General features: G+C 34.4%; 2 protein-coding genes across 2 annotated transcripts; both read left to right on the top strand.

Annotated features, from left to right (window-relative positions):
• Positions 1–6571: 6571 nt before the first annotated feature.
• Positions 6572–15640, top strand: LOC140047814 (interferon-induced very large GTPase 1-like). The gene is made up of 3 exons (XM_072092847.1): positions 6572–7438; positions 8345–8417; positions 12639–15640. Exons 1-3 carry the CDS (start codon positions 6572–6574, stop codon positions 15638–15640), a joined length of 3942 nt encoding a protein of 1313 aa, XP_071948948.1.
• Positions 15641–17347, top strand: LOC140047813 (interferon-induced very large GTPase 1-like). The gene has a single exon (XM_072092846.1). The coding sequence runs from the start codon at positions 15641–15643 to the stop codon at positions 17345–17347; it is 1707 nt and encodes a 568-aa protein (XP_071948947.1).
• Positions 17348–18675: the final 1328 nt, after the last annotated feature.

The raw sequence follows: 18675 nt of genomic DNA, 5'->3' as shown, positions 1-18675 counted from the left end.
TCCAAGTATATTAACAAAGTAGAAAAGTTTTGGTTACCAAAGCACGACATCATCAAACGTTGAAACGTGGCCGGTGCGTTTTGGAGTCCAAATGGCATTCGGTTACACTCAAATAAACCCATTGGTGTTGTAAATGCTGTTTTTGGTTTATCTTCTTCTGCTACCTCTACCTGCCAATAGCCGCTAGTCAAATCTAATGTAGAGAAGATTTTGGCCTTACCCAGAGCATCCATAACTTCATCTATCCTGGGTATTGGAAACGCATCCCTTACTGTTTTAGAATTAAGTTTTCTAAAATCGATACATATGCGCATTGAGCCATCCTTCTTGCGAACAATCATCATTGGTGAAGCATATGGCCTTTTGCTTGGTCGAATGGCGCCAGCCTCTAACATACCATTGATATGCGAGCGCACTTCTTGATATTGCGACGGTGGGATGCGGCGAAAGGGTAGTCTAAATGGTTGGTTGTCAATAAGTGGTATATGGTGATATATGGCCTTAGTATGGCCAAAATCGTTTACGTCCTTTGAGAAAACATCCGAGTATTTGTCTAACAGTGATTTTAGTGCTATGTGTTCAGAGTAAGTTTTAATGTCTGATTCTGAAAGATCTGGCAGAACAGTTTGTGATGTGATATTAGGTTGGCTAATACCACCTGTAACATCGTAAGTGTCCAAACTTGCAATTTGAGATAGAGTCGCTACCGTGGTGTTGTGGTGCAAAAAGATTGGTTTGTCAGATACATTGCAGATTCGCACTGTAACTATATTGTTTCGCCGGATGTGGGATACTGAACGACCAACGAGAAAGTTTGTAGTACTTCCAAATGGCTCAACAAGCACAGTTGATATTTTATCTTTAGACTACACTGCAGTACATTGTATATCAATTTGTTGATTTGGGTTTATGCGAGCAGGGTGTCTATTAAAATATACAGCTCTGCCAACATTTTCTGGTTGTATATTTTTCTCCATCTGCGCAAATGCTGCTTCAAAGGTTGCATCTTTGCATTTTATGTTGTGTTTGTCGTTTCTCTGTGCACGTAGAACATTGGTCCCAATCAGTACGGGGATAGTTTTGCGGTATTTACTGTTCGGGACTACAAACACGGGAACAGCGGAGTAGGTTTTATTGAGTATATTGATGTCGCTATTAATAATTCCATAGTACGGGACACTCTGGCCATTTGCCGCTATAACTTCTATGGTTGAGCGTTCCATAACTTGTGATTTTAATTCCGGAATTTTGTTATACAATTCAATAGTTAAAGTTGATATCTGTGAGCCTGAGTCAATAAGGGCGTTACATTTTACTCCATGAATTGATATTTCTGCTTGATTAGTTGGCCCGACAAGATATGTCTGTCCTTTGGGTGTGTGCTTTTCACCACCAACCCACCCTACTGTTGTGATTACCTGCCGTTTCCCGTCGGCGCATTTGGGCAAAATCGTCGAATGTGTCCAATTTGGCCGCAGCCGTAGCATTCCAGTGCCCTAGGTTGTGACGTGTTGGGCCGTTGCTGCGCCGCTTCCTTTGCCTCAAGTTTAGCGGTAAGAAAGCTTATTTTCCTCTCCATCTCCGTAACTAATCTGTGCATCGACGCGTCCTCACCGGAACCTTTGACATTTGTCGGAGTTATGGGAGGGGCTACTAGGTGTGGTGCGCACGGTTGCTGCTTTCGTTCTCGTTCTAGTAGTCTTATCTCTGATAGAACAGAACGAAATGTCATAGACCTCGGTCTCATGGGCGCTATTCGTCCAACTACTTCTTGGTCGTACATTCCCCGCATTAATTGTTGTGTCAACATTCGATCCCTTTCATACATGGGACCTCGCCCAAGTTCCTCCTCCACATCTCGTAATACTGCTTCTAGTTCAATGGCATAAAAACTAGCAGACTCACCCTGTCTTTGTGTTCTCTGGTAGAAATCAGATAAGGGGTCACCAGAGGACACATTTGCGAATTGTTCTTTTAGTTCTTTGAGTGCTCTTTCTGGTGTCTGGCATTCTCTCGGTAAGTTCAACACCAGCTTCCGTGCAGTTCCTCCCAGATTTCTAACTATTGTTGAAAACTGTAGGTGACTAGGCATGTTGCTACAGCTTAAGATATGCTGAACATCTCTGGTCCAATCCTCAATCAGTAGGTTGGGTGATTGTCCCGTAAATATTGGTACTCCTTTTAGTTGGTGTGCCGGGGTGTAAATTTGTACTGATTTTGGCACTGGTAATAATGGTTTTACCGCTGTATTATACCCCTGAACTGGTCTTAGTAATCGAGGTTGGCCTGGCCGGAGTTTCTAGGCTTTGAGACACATCCGGTCTCATCGGGGTAGTATAGTAACTATTTCTCTCCCATAATGGCGAATTTTCTGGTTGAACAGTTTCACATCGGGTATCTTCATATCCTGTCATATCCAATACAGTATATTCCTTTGTAGATTAAAATTTGTTAACAAAACAAATCCTGGTTTCGTTTCGTTTATTTATTTTTTCCACTCACTTATACAGTATATATATATATATATCATTTACATTTACATAACATAACATATATTAAATGTGGGTGGATGGAAGTCACAGTAAGTTCACTGAACTTTAAGTCGTGACTCCCGTATGCCTAAGTATACTAACATTGCTACAGAGTAGACTAAAATATAAATATATAATAGTGAAAGTACATAAAATAAAGAAATAAAAAAAAAAATTTAAATTATAGAAGTTAAGATAAACCAGGCAATTATATAATATATGATAAAAGGGATAATGATAACAATTAGAGTACAATATGAAATATAATTAAATATGGTATAATAACAAGTATAACGATACAATGTAGCGGAGATTATTGAATACCAGGGTGAAAGATTTAATGCCATGTATCACCACCAAATAAATAAGGATAAAAGATCGGCGAAAATTTATGTAGCATATTCTGACACCATTTTGTGTTTGAAATTAGATTTAAAACTAGAAAAGGAAGATTTCTGTTTAAGTTCATTTGAGAGTGAAGTCCAAAGTTTGGGACCAAAATAATACATAGAAAATCGTCGAGCCTTAACATTTAAATTATCAAGGATATAATTGTTAACAGAGGATCGGGTTTTATAGGAATGGCGTTCGTCAATTCTTGTAAATAAAGCATTAAAATGTGAAGGCAGTAAATTGTTAGATAAACGGTACATAAATGAGGCAACTTGTAATTTATTTAAATCATAAATGTTTAAAACGTTAAATCTTATAAAAAGTAATTTTGTATGGGCTCTAAATGATTCTCCCGCGCAAATCCGAAGTGCACGTTTTTGTAGTTTAAAAAGGCGGTCAATTTGAGTTTTCTCTAGACTTGTCCAGGGGCATAACGTATTAAATTTATCTAGAGTAATTGCCCAACATAAATTGGCATAAGAAAGGTAAGGCAAAACTAAAGTATTATAAAGGGTTAATAAGGTTTTTTGAGGGAAGATATGTTTTAATTTGTTCAATATTCCAACATTTCTAGAAACTAGATTACTGATTTTATTTATATGTAGTTTCCAAGTCAGAGAGGCATCTATGGTTACTCCTAAAAATTGGGTTTCATTAACTCGTTTGTTCATTTTATTATCAATGTATATTTGTTCATTTAAAGAATTTGAAATTTTACGTTTAGAAAATATTATATAGTTCGTTTTGAATGTATTAAGAGTTAATTTATTGTGTTTGAGCCAATTTGAAACTTTAAGTAACTCATCATTGACAATTTTAAACAAGGTATTTTATTTAGGATGAGAGAAAAAAATATTTGTGTCGTCAGCAAATAAGATAAAATTTAGTAATTTAGAGCTGTTTGGTATATCGTTAACAAAAATCAGGAATAAGAGTGGTCCAAGAATCGATCCTTGGGGAACACCACAGGTTAAACGGGAATAGGAAGAGTGAAAATTATTTAAGGAAGTAAACTGAACACGATTGGAAAGGTAGCTTTTAATTAGTTTTAAAGGAAGGCCTCTGATACCGTAATTTGAAAGTTTATGAATTAAAATATCGTGGTTAATAGTATCGAAGGCCTTAGATAAATCAAGGAAAATGCCAACAGAAAACTCATTTTTACTCAGGGCAATTGTAATTTTGTCAAAAATATCTAATAAAGCAAGATCTGTTGAATACTTTTTCCTGAAACCATATTGGCCTTTAAATAAAATGTTATGTTTAGTTAAAAAGGAAGAAATTCGATTATGCATTATTTTTTCAATTAATTTTGAGAAACAAGGAAGTAGGGAGATTGGTCTGTAGTTATTGAAATAATGAGGATCTTCTTTCTTGTAGATAGGGATGACTTTAGCTATTTTAAAAGAATCAGGAAAAATACCGGTTTGAAAAGAAGTATTAAAAATGTGAGTTAAGGGTTTGCATATAAAATTAGAAACTCGTTTAATAATTTTATTGGAAAACCCATCAAACCCAGGAGATTTATTATCTTTGAGGGAAAGTATTATACTGACAACTTCATGTTCGGTTACAGGACTAAGAAAGAGAGAGTGCACACATGGACGAGGTAAGGTAGAAGTATAATTATCATTATCCGACACATGTATTTTGTTAACTAAATTTGGCCCTATACTAGTAAAATAATTATTGAATTCAGTTGCAATTTGTTGAGGATTATTTAATTCAATGTCATTGTTAATAAAGTGAGAAGGAAACGGTTTACGAGATTTCTTGCCAAGGACTCCATTTATTGTTTGCCAGGTTTTTTGGATGTTATTTTTATGGAATTCAAATTTGTCACTGAAGTAATTCTTTTGGGCAGTACGAAGGATTTTGGTAAGTACATTTCGATATTTAACATATTTATCTTTGTCCTTTTGCTTTTTAGATATAAGAAATGTTTTATATAATTTGTGTTTTTTGTCGATAGATTTAATTAAGCATTTAGTTATCCAAGGTTTTTTTTCTTTCCGAATATTGCGTCTGGAACGAGTGGTTTTAATGTTGTTATTATATAATGTACTAAATATGTCGTTGAATAAAGCGTATGCCTCATTGGGTTCATTGGAGTTATAAATACTAGTCCAGTCAACATTTGACAAATCATTACTTAAGGCAGAAATTGAAATATCATTGACTTTTTTTATGTATATATATTTTGATTTAGGTTTCAGGTGTTGGAGAGGTTCTGATTTATGTACTAACAAGAAAACAGGAAAGTGATCCGAGATTCTTTTTTTCCAGTAGATCGGCAGCAGTAAGATCATCTATGATATAAAATTTCTGGCTATCTAGCGCAGAACTTCGTTGTTTCATAACTTCAATCTTAGAAGCGTATGAGAGAAAACGGGCAATGATATGCCTTGGCTTGCCGTTCATACTTTTACCATCTCGGTGGGCCCGTTCGATTGTTGGCCTGGGATCGAGTGTGAAAAAATCGGAAAGAATGTTCTCAAAGATTAACTTACAGTTTTCTTTTGTGTTCTCTTCCACACCAACAATTCTTACGTTATTACGACGAGAAAAGCGTTCCGTCTTGTTAATTTTTGCCAACAGGTCAGTTGTACTACCTTGTAAATTAGCAACTGTTGTTGTCAGCTCTGTGACAGTCGTTTTTAATTCCTTGTTTTCATCTTCAAGGGCATCTATTCTAGCAGAATTAAACGATATTGCTTCGTAAAGCTCAGCTTTATTAGATTCTTGGCCTTTTAAAATCGATTCAAGTTTTTTTTTAACAAACGATTCAAACGATAGCTGGTCTTCGCTTTCGAATTCAGCGGGCTTGGTATTTGCTCGTGTAGATCGTGACATGGCTTGTCGTGATTGGCCTAGAGAAAATTAGTATGCTAAGTAGTGCGTTTCAGGAGCTCGTTGTGTAAGCGTCTTACTCCGATCGAATCATGGTGACTGTGTGTGGTCACGGCACCAATTGTAGCTCTTCACAAAATAATGACAATAATAACTTAAACCCAGGTTCTCAATTTCAGCTACAAAATCGATAAAACACAGAATTCCAATACAAAATGCTGTTATTAATTATAACACAACTGCTTACTTTTAAAACGCAATACTAACTACACAGATCTGACTCATCTATCCAATTTCACAGTATTTCTAGATAACACAGGCTATAAAACTTTCTTATTCCCCACCACAAAACCCACAAAATGGACCAGTTGTTATGGAAACCTAGATAAAGGAGGTACATTCTTAATTAATTCAGAGAATGGAATGTGTAAAATCAAACTAAGGCATGATCATTGAGGATATACAAGCTACTAAGTAAATATGAACTTAAATACAATAAAATAATAATACTGCTTTTAGAGTATCGCTACATATACAAAAAAATATGAGCAAAAAGCTAAATCAAAACGATGGATTAAAACAGCCAGAAAGGAATTGCAGAGCTTTCGGGTAGCACTAATCCTTTTTCTTTGCAATAAGTAATAATATGAGCTGCCTTAGTCAATTGAAGGAAGTATAACAAAGGAGGGACAGTCTGGTGAAGAGAAAGTATGAGTAGTAAACAATGAAGATAACTTGCATATAAAATAATGTATATGTTTATTTTTCTTTGCAGATTTCCCCTTTAAGCAACAATAATGGCAAGTAATGAAACAGTGTTAAAACCATATCCTAAGATTTTAGAGATACAATGTAATGATATTGAATTTGGAGAACTTATTGGACATGGTGGAACGTGCAGTGTGTTGAAAGGGGTGTGGAAAACTAAAAAAGATATGCCAGTTGCAATTAAACGTCTCAACCATTTTCGAGAAATTGAAATTGTTACATTAAGAAAAATTAAAGCTGACGAAGAAAAAAAACACATTGGTAGAAATTTCATAACTGAGATTCTAGGGGTTAGTAAGAAGGATCATATGGATTGTATGATAATGGAATATGCAGCAAATGGGTCATTATTTCATTATTTAAGCCAGAAACGAGAACAGCAGCAACTTCTTGAGGATGACAAATTTTTCACCTGGACCCGGCAAGGCGCTCTTGCAATACAGTATCTTCATGAACTTGATATCATTCATCGAGATATCAAATCACCAAATTTTTTAATTACTGATAAACATAATTTGAAAGTTTGTGACTTTGGAATTTCCTGCCTAACTGATAAGACCGTTACTACTACATATACTGGTTCTCTTCCATGGATGGCTCCTGAAAACTTTGAGGCTTTTTTTAAAGGCCGTGGGTCAAAGATAAAGGTATCAAAGCGTTCAGACATATATTCTTACGGTGTTGTGATATGGGAAATGAGGACCTTGCTTGAAGCGGATAAAACTGAGAGGGTGGATGGTATGTACCCGCTAGATGAAATGCCCTCTAAGTTAAAGGATATGCTACATAGTTGTTGGGAGACAGACAGAATGAAAAGGCCAAGTATTTTAGATATACTGCAAACCATGCAGGACTTGTCTATTACATTAAAGATTAAAGTCAAAGATTTTATAGAGGTGTGTTTTTTTAAATATCTCTTTCAATGACAATTGACTAACATCAGACTGGGGTTCCCTAGATTATGATACTACTGTAGATCATAAAAAGTGATCCAAATCCTCTACTATGAATTCACAACATTTTCATCTAAATGTATTCAAACAAACTATAATAATTCTTATATTTATTTAATGTAAATGGCAATATCAGTGTTTGCAAGTGGATCACATGTATTTAACAAAATGAATATAAGAATTTGTGAAAAAGAAACTGAAAGTTTGAAAATAAGCAAAAATGTGTACACCAGATGTATGATGAATGTGCTAGATTTGTCACGGTGACAAGTTAGGCTATTGCGCAACGCATCGTAACATGCACATGCTATATTAAGCTTGGTCTACAGTAGGGGCTGCACTTTCTACGCTTCGTACGAGTTTTGCGCACAGACTTGGAGAGCGCAACAATTTTGAAAAATTTGAAATGCTCAAAATGTTTATTTGAAAAATATCTATTGGTTTTCTACACATTCTAATACAGTCAACTCTCCTAATACCGGACTCTCTAAAAACCGGAAACCAGACTTTTCTTAAGGTCTAAAATTAATTTACCATTAAAAATACATTCTGAAATCCAGACTTTTCGGAAAACCAGACATATTTACCCACCCCAAAGGTGTTCCATATTGGGAGAGTTGACCGTATATATAGCCTAATGAATGTTCTGCTTCCACATCATTTATTGTCCAATATCCTCTAAAAACTTATTTCTCCATTGTATAACTGTATCCCACTGTTTTATTATATTTTCATTTGATTTGTACATTTACTCATCTTAGAATATTCTTTTGTCATTTTATTATTTTAATGTGCTCTTGTATTTGGTACAAATGTTGAAACACTTATATAATTATCTTATGTTTATAGATGCCAGATGACGAACTTTTACCTGGTTTTGAAAATGATGCTGTAAATGTGGAAGAAACATTAACAGAAGCAAGTTAGTAAATACAATAATTGTATTTTAGTTTTAATCATTTTTGTATTTGTTTATATGTAAATATTTCATAACATATTAATAATGCTGTTGTTAACTGTTTAATTTAGTTTTAATTATCATGGAACTACAAAGCTGAATGTTGTCCATCTAAAATAACGTTTTTTATTTCTTATGTAATCCTATGCTTAAAGTAGTTGATGTAAGTATCTAGATAGTCTATGTTTTAGACTGATTCAAAGTACAGTAATATTATTAGTAAAAAGATAGAAAGATAACATTTTTGCCGCATATGGTATATAATACTTATAATACTTCAGCTCGGTTCAGAAAAAAATCAAAACGCCAACTAGTGGACTAACAAAAACCAGAAATATTTCTTACAAACAACGCTGCTCAACTTTTTGACCTGACACTTTGAATTATGGTTCTTTTTTTCATTCATTCCAATAAACAACATTTTTAATTTTCCAGCCGCCGACAAACATACTCACTAGCCAAACAATTCTTCACCTATAATAATAATAATAATAAATAACATTTATAAAGCGCAAGAGACAAAGGTTTCAAAACGCTGTGTTTTCCAAGATCTGTGCAAGTAGTAGCGTGTGATTATGCTTCTCTGAAGAGATGAGTTTTGAGTTTAGTTTTAAATGTGATAACATATTTTGATGAGCGTATTTCGAGGGGTAGAGTTTTCCATAGTTTTGGATTTAAGTTGCGGATTTCACTGGGTAAGTTATTCCAAATTCTGGTAACACGTGGGATATATGATTGAAAAGAAGATTCAGTTCTGCAGCGACGAATATCAAAAAGAGTACCAATAGAAGAAGAGCTACGAGTAACACGTCATCAAACACTGTGCCTTAAAATAAAGATATTTGTAAAATTGCGTGAAAAAATAGTTCATTGACCTCTGACTCGAAAGTGCATCACAAAAATCACTTGTACCAAAGTATATTTCACACAAAAATCATATTAATATTGATGAAAAATAAGTCGACTTATCTCTCAGACTGTTCCTGCTGTTAAATCAAACGGTTCCGAACATACTGAACAAATTTATTATTATCATTATCATTGCCAAGATTGACCTGTATAATAAAAATATCTAAACATTTATTTTCGTTTTTTTTTTAAAGAGAACTCTAATGAAGCCCAAAAGAAGATTATTTTGTTCGTGTTATATAAATCGGCCAAACATAAAATAAAACATTATAAAAAACAGAAAAAATAACCAGAAATACACTTGATCAAATAATCATTATCAGTATTATTATATTGATTATATGATTATTATTATCCTGGATGAGAGAGGGCTCCTTCCACCCACATGTTTTGTTAGTGGCGGATGTCCCCCTCACTTTTCAATAACAAAATCATTAGGCCTACATTATTGAAAGGAAACAGAAAGTAAGACTTCTATGACACGCATGACGTACCTATTGTATGTAATTTCAGAAATATTATACAATATCTAAGAGGAATAGATTTTGCAGTGTCTGAAAAGTGCGTAACCAAAAATAAATGTATTCTTCCGGGCGGCGAATCTTTGAATACACCTGTGGTAAAACTGTGCTTCCCGAGGGGGAACAGACGTTCGGGACTACGGACGATCAGTTCCAGACGATCGGGCCCAAAGCGTGGGACGATCGGGCTCAAAGTGTGAGACGATCGGGCCAACAAGGTGGTAAGACAACCGGGACCACAGACGGTCGGGCCCAACAAATAAGAATTATTTTAAAATTTGTTATGGCTCGCGCCACTAGCTCTGCTATTTCGATCCATTATTATACCGGTCGTGTTTTTTAAATCGATTGGGTTTTATTGCATCTCGCGATTTTGTATTTGGCGCACTAAATACATTTCCATGATCATTATACGTTTCGTGATCGTTTTTATATCAGGTCACGGTAGGCCTACTGTATTTCATTTTACCGTCTGGATATTTTTAGACGATGTAAAGTATTCATTATGCTAATATATCTTTCATTTATTTTATTACAAGTGAGGAAAGGATGTGCTTTTCAAAATTACCGTTGTTATAAAAATAGGATTGTTTATATCTATATATAAATTTACGTAAGGGCAAAATTCGGTAAATCGCGCGTTTTTTCTAGAATGTTTACTCGATGGTATGTAAAGTTGGTTAGAATCACGGTACTGATTTAAACCACCAGATGTAAGCCTGTTTACTAATTAAATTGAGTTAGATAATTAGTTATTGACAATTAAAACGAATTTAGGTTCAACGATTTGCCCCAAATAGGGGTGTTTTCCGACCGTAGTATACACTGTCTAATATATGTCCTCTTAAAAAATACCTGCACACAATAATACGAGGATGCTTCGCATTTTCCTATCTCCTCCTACGATAATTGTTTTTAATAGCTGAAAACCGGTTGAACAGCTCAAGTATAGCATCATAATGTTGAAGACAGGCCGATTGTCTTTAAAAAAATACTATTTTGACAGATTTAATATACATTTATACAACTGTTTTGATCTGCGATGAATGGAACATTCCAATCTCTGTTCCACAAGTGTCTATTCCCTCAGGCGTCGTAAAGACAAGTACTGTACAGTCATAAACGAAATTCGATCCATTTTATCCAATCTGTGCTCCAGAGGTTGGATATAGGTATTTTTTTTAACGGATAATGAGCTAGCCTTTCCAGTCGCCGTCTATTATGTACAATCATCTTTATTATTGCAGTTAAACCACCACCCACACCACCACCCTCCCACTCACTGGCATGAGTAGCATTGTAAAGCCATTAGGGGATAGGCCTACGGTACGGTATGAAGGATCACATGCCCTAAACGCAGAACAACTTTGGTGGTTAGAAACCAACTTAAATATGAATTGGCTCTAATCTAAGAAACAATTCAAAACCATTAGACCTACTAATTAAGTTAAGTTAGATAATTAATTATTGACGATTAAAGCGAATTTACGATATTCCCCGAATAGAGATGTTTACTTTATTACTGACAGTTCCTTCTGAACGTTAATATTAATTAATAATCTAATTACTGTACAAAAAATATAAACGTCGTATTAGTGTACTATTTCAATCGACTATAATGGTGACAGTTTCAACAAAGTATTAAATAGCAATGTTTTACTGTGTTTAGTCATGGAGGTATAAATTTCGTTACTAAATGGATAAAGAATATATTTAAAAATTGTTCGTCTTTGCACCCATCTTCTTCCCTATCCCTCAACCCTCAACCCTCATGTTGCATACAAAACACAAATTCAGTTTGTTTCAAAACAATTGGTCTTATTTTGTGACAAGTTTCTCTTTCGGAAGTAATTCCCAGGGTGCTAATTTTAGTTGAGTAGATAAATCAATGTGTCTATTTATTCGTTCCTGTAAACGACATGTATTATTGTATTGCATGTACATTTGAAGTCGCCAATTTTTTAAAGGTGAAATTACTATGTATTCGAAAACCATCTGTGGCCATGACCATCTAGTTTATACTAATTAAATGTAAACATAACACGGTTATCATTTTTCACGCTGCTGCTCTAGCCCGCTACGTCACAAGAGATGACTCATTTATTAACTGAAAGCAAGCAGCAGTTATAGTATTAGAGACTGACGTTTTTGCTAAATGGAAACTCGACTATAATTTATAGGTCCCAGCTGAAAAAAAAATCTAGATTTTTCATTCTATAGGCCTATATCCATCAAAAGTCAAATCATTTCTATCAAAAACCCATCATTATGTGGAGCTGGAAGCTTACATTTAACACGGCGGAATCTTAAAAAATAGATATAACACTATAAACTACATAAAATCTCCTTCCGAAGAGAAAAAAACTGGTTTTTTTTTTTACAATTATTATTCTGTCTGAGTGCAATTAGCACTAAGAACTATAGCAAATAGGAGTTTTACATGAATGGGTATACATTTACCTTCTATTCGTTGGTTCTAAATTTCAGTCCAGTTTTGACCTACTCGATCTTTTTAAAAATAATTCTATTAATAATAGTTGTCACTATCCACAGCAATGATGATATAATATTGTGACCTTGACCTTTAACTCTGCCTCCTCAAAACTAAACTGCCTCTAGATGGTGGATAACTGTGGCCAAGTTTGGCAATATTCGGATAAATAATGTTACATGTCCACGCAAAATATAGGTGTGAAAACATAACTTTCTTGGTGGAAGTAATAATTATCTATGAACATGTGTTCTGCTTTTTCAGATAAAACTATACCTTCACCGAGGAATACAGAGGTATCATTCCACATTAAATATCTAAAACTACAGAAAAACTATCCAAGAAAACTAACTTGTGAAGATGTATTTGTAGTTTCCAAAGAAGTTATTTCACCAGAACAACTCAGTGATAAACAAAGCCAAATACCTTGGTACATGCTGCAAAATCTGATTATGTGTAACTATGAAGGAAGATGTTTTGACATAGAAAAAAATCAATCATTTTCACTTTCTTCTATTCTTAAAGAAAAATCAGATCAAAGTAACGAAAACAGTAAAATAAGTCCAATTGATGCACTGGTAGCTATTTTCTTGTGTTGTGACAACTTTTTAAGGCAAATTTTAATTGAAAAATTTTCGATATGTCAGTTAGCTATTCCATTACTGGTGCCAGTGACGGACGTAGAAGACAAACAATGGGAAATGATTGTGTGGGGAATGAGCACAATCACAAAAAAATGGAAAACAAGTTCAGGTTCATCTTGTGAACGATCAATGGTGGTAGAAAAGTTACCGATTGTGTCTGTTTTGCGATTAGGAAGACCTAAAATATCTAAATCTAGGGTTGTTAATTATGTCGTTAATGGGCAGAAACATGATATTTTCTTTAATTATGGGTGCAAGGGTGGCAATGTAGAACGAAAATTGTCACATGGCTTACTAGAAATAGCATGGTACCTTCCCTCACAGAAAAACACGAATGCTTTTTCAGATGCACTAACGTTCATAAATTTGCGAGGAAATGCATCGGATTTCCAACTTCAGACACAATTTTTAACTGATATATCAACGGTCACTATTGCATTTGTTTCCAGCGCTAATTTTAGTGACAAAGACGCCTCGTTGCTTGAATCATTGTATAGACAAAAGGGTCACGTAATTTTTATCTTAGACGGAACTCCTGAAAACGTTCTAAAAAGCACCTTAAGTGGGATTAAAAAAAAATTCAGAAACTTAAAAAAACAAGTGCAGTATCTTATGTACTCAGACATGAACGAACAAAGGATAAGTACAGACATTTGGAACTTGCTTGTATCTTACTTTAAAGAAAGTAAGCAAGAAAGTGTTTATAAGAGTATCGAGGCGTGCATGGAAGTAGCAAAGAGATTAAATTGTCACGTTGACGAAATCGTAAAAGAGTGTTCAGAAGCAAAAACAATTGCCAACATGTTGCTTAAGCGCATAGATAAAGAAGGAAAGCAAAAGGAGCTCCCCTTACAGTTGGTAACAGTGGAAATTGGAAAGATGAAAAAAGAACAACATCAATTATTAAGAAAGGAAAATATGCAAATTGAAAAGTACGTTGAAATCGTCAAGAAAGAAATAAAAGACCTACGTCGTAAACAGTTGCAACTACACAGGCAGCGCAGCAGTAATTGCACATATACGTTGTTTAGAGAATCATTTAAAAACGAGCCTATTCAAAGAAAATACTTCATTGGATTTGTTAAGATAATGACCGATAGATATAGCTTTCAAAAGCTACAGCCAATACGTGAAGAGTACATACAGAAATGGACCGAATTATGTGACCACAAACAAGAGAAGCCAGATACATCAAAAGCATCACTTCAAAAAATGAAAGATAAACTTGATGAACTTGAAAAACAGCTATCTAGTACGTCTGTGGGATTAGAGCATTTTAATAGAGAAATTGGACAGAATTACGAAATGTTATCAGATCTAAATGAAAAACAAGAAGAAAAAAGTCAGTTACCAAAAGTTGCTGCTGAAATGTTACTAGAGGGATACCCCATTGAACTGATGGATGGTGATGCAGTCCACGTTCCCCTCACTTGGATTGAAGCCGTGTTCAATTCACTTAAGGACCAGATTGGCAATAAAAGAATGTTTGTGTTATCTGTACTAGGCATTCAAAGTAGTGGAAAATCAACAATGTTAAATGTCATGTTTGGTTTACAATTTGCCGTTAGTGCCGGCAGATGTACTAAAGGTATATTCGCCCAGCTAGTATCGTTAGATACAAGTTTAAAAGAAGACACACAATGTGACTATATTCTTGTAGTTGACACTGAAGGTTTGCGGTCTCCTGAAATCGGCAGCATCGAACAGGCCAACTACCGTGACAATGAACTAGCCACACTTGTAATTGGTTTAGGTGATCTCACCATAATAAACATTATGGGAGAAAATCCAACAGACATGCAAGACACATTTCAAATTGCGGTACATGCTTTTATGAAAATGGATAATGTTAATATCCACCCAAGCTGTTTATTTGTACACCAAAACGTCACTGATGTCACAGCATCTGATTTGAATACGACACAAAAAAGAAGTATGCGAGAAATGTTGGATAAAATCACAAAAATTGCAGCAGATGCAGAGAATTGCAGTGAAAAATACAAATCGTTCTCTGATGTAATTCATTTTCAAGAAAACGAACATGTGATGTACATATCTAGCCTTTGGCAAGGAGATCCGCCGATGGCCGCTCCCAATCCTGGTTACAGCAAATGCATTCTTCAGGTAAAGAAACAAGTCCTAGAATTCCTTAAGAATGTAAAACCCAAAAGTGTAGATGAGTTCACAACACTGCTATCTGATCTTTGGAAAGCAATATTATGTCAAGATTTTGTATTCAGTTTCAAAAATTCCCTCGAGATCCAAGCATTTAATGCTTTAAATGCAGAATATGTGAAACATGCCCGTACATTCAGAAGAAATGCACTACAATACAGCCACGGACTTCAAATTGAATGTAAGAAATTAACAGCTGAAAAGATGACAGAAGATGGGGAAGCAATCCTCGACACGTTCTTACATAAATTAGAGGGAGACATTGGCAGTTTTCAATCAAACATGGCATCTTATTTTGAAGAAGAAACAAAGGCATGTCAATGGAAAAGTAAAATGGAATTACAACTCGAAGATCTGTGTAAGAAAGTTAAAAAGGAACTAATGGATCTATTTACATCTATTAGAAACAAAATAATTCGAAGAGCTGAAATTGATGCCAACATTTAAATGCAAGAACAAGATATCTATCGAAAAGCTAACAAACTAGCCGATGTGTATCGAAATCAACAACTCTCTGATGAAGATCTTGAAAGTGAGTTTGCTAAAAACTGGAAGGCGTGGGTTTCTGCAATACCAAGACTTGATGATCCTGTAGATATACAAAGGTCTTTTCAAAGAATCACCGAAGAGTATTACTTAGAAAACCATAAATCAGAAGTTACCCGTGCATTGCAATCTGACTTTTCTCAAACTGAAGTTGTTGAAAGAGATTTGTATTTTGGCACTGTGGCTGGAAGAATTGCTCATTGGATTGGTTACACAAGTAAGGTAACATATGTGAATCAGGCTAATTGCACTAAACAGCAAATTCTAGAAACACTGCAAACTCAAATCTCAAATCATGCACAGAATGGAGGAGGTTATACGAAACAACTAGGATTTCAGCTTTTTAGCACACTATCATGTGAAATTGGAGAGATAAAAATGGATGAAAAGGTTAAAGTTAAGGAAAAAGGAAACATCCGACTAGCTGTGTGTAATTTCAAGGTTACATTATTACCCAGCTTAAAAAGAATGCAAGAACAATACAAACGGGAAAGTGACCCGAGATTGTACATGGAGTCTCAAAAGGAAAGATTATGGTCAATGTTCAGAGTAGAATGTAAAGACCTCCACATAATTGTGAAACTGGTATTGGCTATAACTCAAGAGCTTACAAGTGCTATTAAGACATCGCTTCCAGAGAAATGCAAACTTGGAGTAATTGACCATCTAAGATACTCTTCAAGTAAGGGATTTTCTAGTAAGATGTCTCTCCATGCATGGATGTTGATCGAAATAGCAGATAAGGGCAATTTCAACTCTTTTGTGCAGTATTTGTCTAATCCAATACAGTGCATCAAAACGTTCACTTCTGAACAAATAGAGAATATGTGTTTGCAGAAGGATGGCACATTCGGTATTTCTGTACTACAAGATATATACAGTTGTAAAGTTCATGAAATAGTAACTGGATTAAAGCAAGCTATCACTAGTTTACGTAATGAAGATGCTCACACACTGAGATCATGGTGGTCAACCTTACTTGAACACATCGATAAAGCTGTATGTGTTAAAACAGACATTCGGATTTTTGATGAAGAAGGAGACCTGGATTTGGAAGAGCTTAGCGATAAATTATTATTGGAACTAAACGGCGTCGAAGATACTATAACTAAAGATTATGATAGTATACTACTTTTCAATGAAATAAGCACATCCTGTTGTGACTTTTTTACAGTTGATTTACTAGCTTGTCAAGAGGTTTGTCCATTTTGTAGAGCACTATGCGATCTTAATGGTCCACATGATCACCATCGTACAGACTGCCACAGACCAAAAGGTGTTGCCGGATACAGGTGGAAGAAATCTAACAGACTCAACCCAGATTTATGTACAACTGCGGTAATGTCTGATTATAGGTTTAGGAATCAACATACGAATGATGAATACATTAATTACAGAAACTATAGGTCTGTGAATGAGCGCTACGCATCATGGAAAATTGAACCACTAGCAGGCGAGTCAGAGATGTTCTGGAAATGGTTTATGGCAAAATACAATACTCAACTTGCTAAATACTACAGTTGTACTGAGGCTGATATTCCAGACGGATGGAATGATATTACAATTGAAGAAGCGACGGAAGATATGAAAACATTGTACGACATTTAAACAATCAAATTTAGGACAGATTGGTAAACGCAAATTTGTCACGTGAAGTTGGAACTGTGATGTATCAATGCCGTAGCGAGAGTTAGTGCTTTTATAATATATAATTATTAATACAAAATATGACGATCGGTGCTGGAAAATTGGGGTTGGTGGTGAAAATGTCCTCGTCTGCCTCATGCTGCCTACGGTCTTGTGCATTTTATGCGTACACACATTTTGAATTGTATTATGATGCAAATGAAAGAGCAGCATTATCATAATCACAAAGTTCTCATAGAAAGGATGACAAGGAGAAAGAGTATAGGGAGCTAGACATGTAGCTAGCAAGAAGAAGGAGAACATTATTATTGTTATATATTATATATCTATACTTTGATTTGCACTGATGCTAATTTTTCTGGCTGTTTTATTTTTATCGTTTTGATCAGTAATTTTTCTTTGGATTTACACCTTGAGTGGAAATTATGCTTCATAATACTTTTTAAAAATGTGTACAGTATATAAATGTGAATGAATTAAAAAAAAAAATTTACGCGTGACTCTATCACAAAAGATTGTAGTAGTTGTACTAACATTGCATTTATTCATGTTTACATTGCAGCATGTACGTTTGACATAATGCTAATACTTTTATCTATACACAATTATACAGATTATTTATTAATTTCATAAATCAATATGTAAGGTTACAATACAATAGCAATAGTGGAATTTGGAATTCTTTACACTAGAATTCAGTATTTTATGACTGCATTGTAATCCCGAACTTTAATAAAACCCAATTAACTTTGCAACTCTTAAAATATGAGTACAACCACAACTTATGAATGTTATTTTACGAATGTCATTTACATTTTGGAAAAAAATTCTAAATCAATAACTTAATTTAACTGTAGTTGGACATTGTTTGCAAATATTAATGCAAATGGATTAGAAAGATTGGAAAGTCAGTCTGTAATTAGTGATGTTTTAAACTTTTTCCCCTAGAATTATGAATTATGAATATTAGTTGCCATAACTGCGATCGAATAATGTTACAGACATTTATTAAATTGCCTGTATAATAGTGTAGTGTTAAAACATATAATATGCATAAATGTTCGAAATTAATGTTACTAATAATATATTTTATGTTTAAAAATCTTTTAAAACTTTTCCCCTAGAATTATAAATGATTATAACTGCGATCGAATAATGTTACAGACATTTATTAAATCGCCTGTATTATAGTGTAGTGTTAAATCATATAATATGTATAAATGTTCGACATTAATATTACTAATAATATAAGTAATATATTTTTTGTTGAGTTGGTTTGCAAAAAATAA

This window comes from Antedon mediterranea, chromosome 4, assembly GCF_964355755.1.
Source record: "Antedon mediterranea chromosome 4, ecAntMedi1.1, whole genome shotgun sequence".
Lineage (NCBI taxonomy): Eukaryota > Metazoa > Echinodermata > Crinoidea > Comatulida > Antedonidae > Antedon > Antedon mediterranea.
The sequence above is the reverse complement of the archived record's forward strand: the minus strand, read 5'-3'. Positions and strand labels throughout refer to the sequence as shown.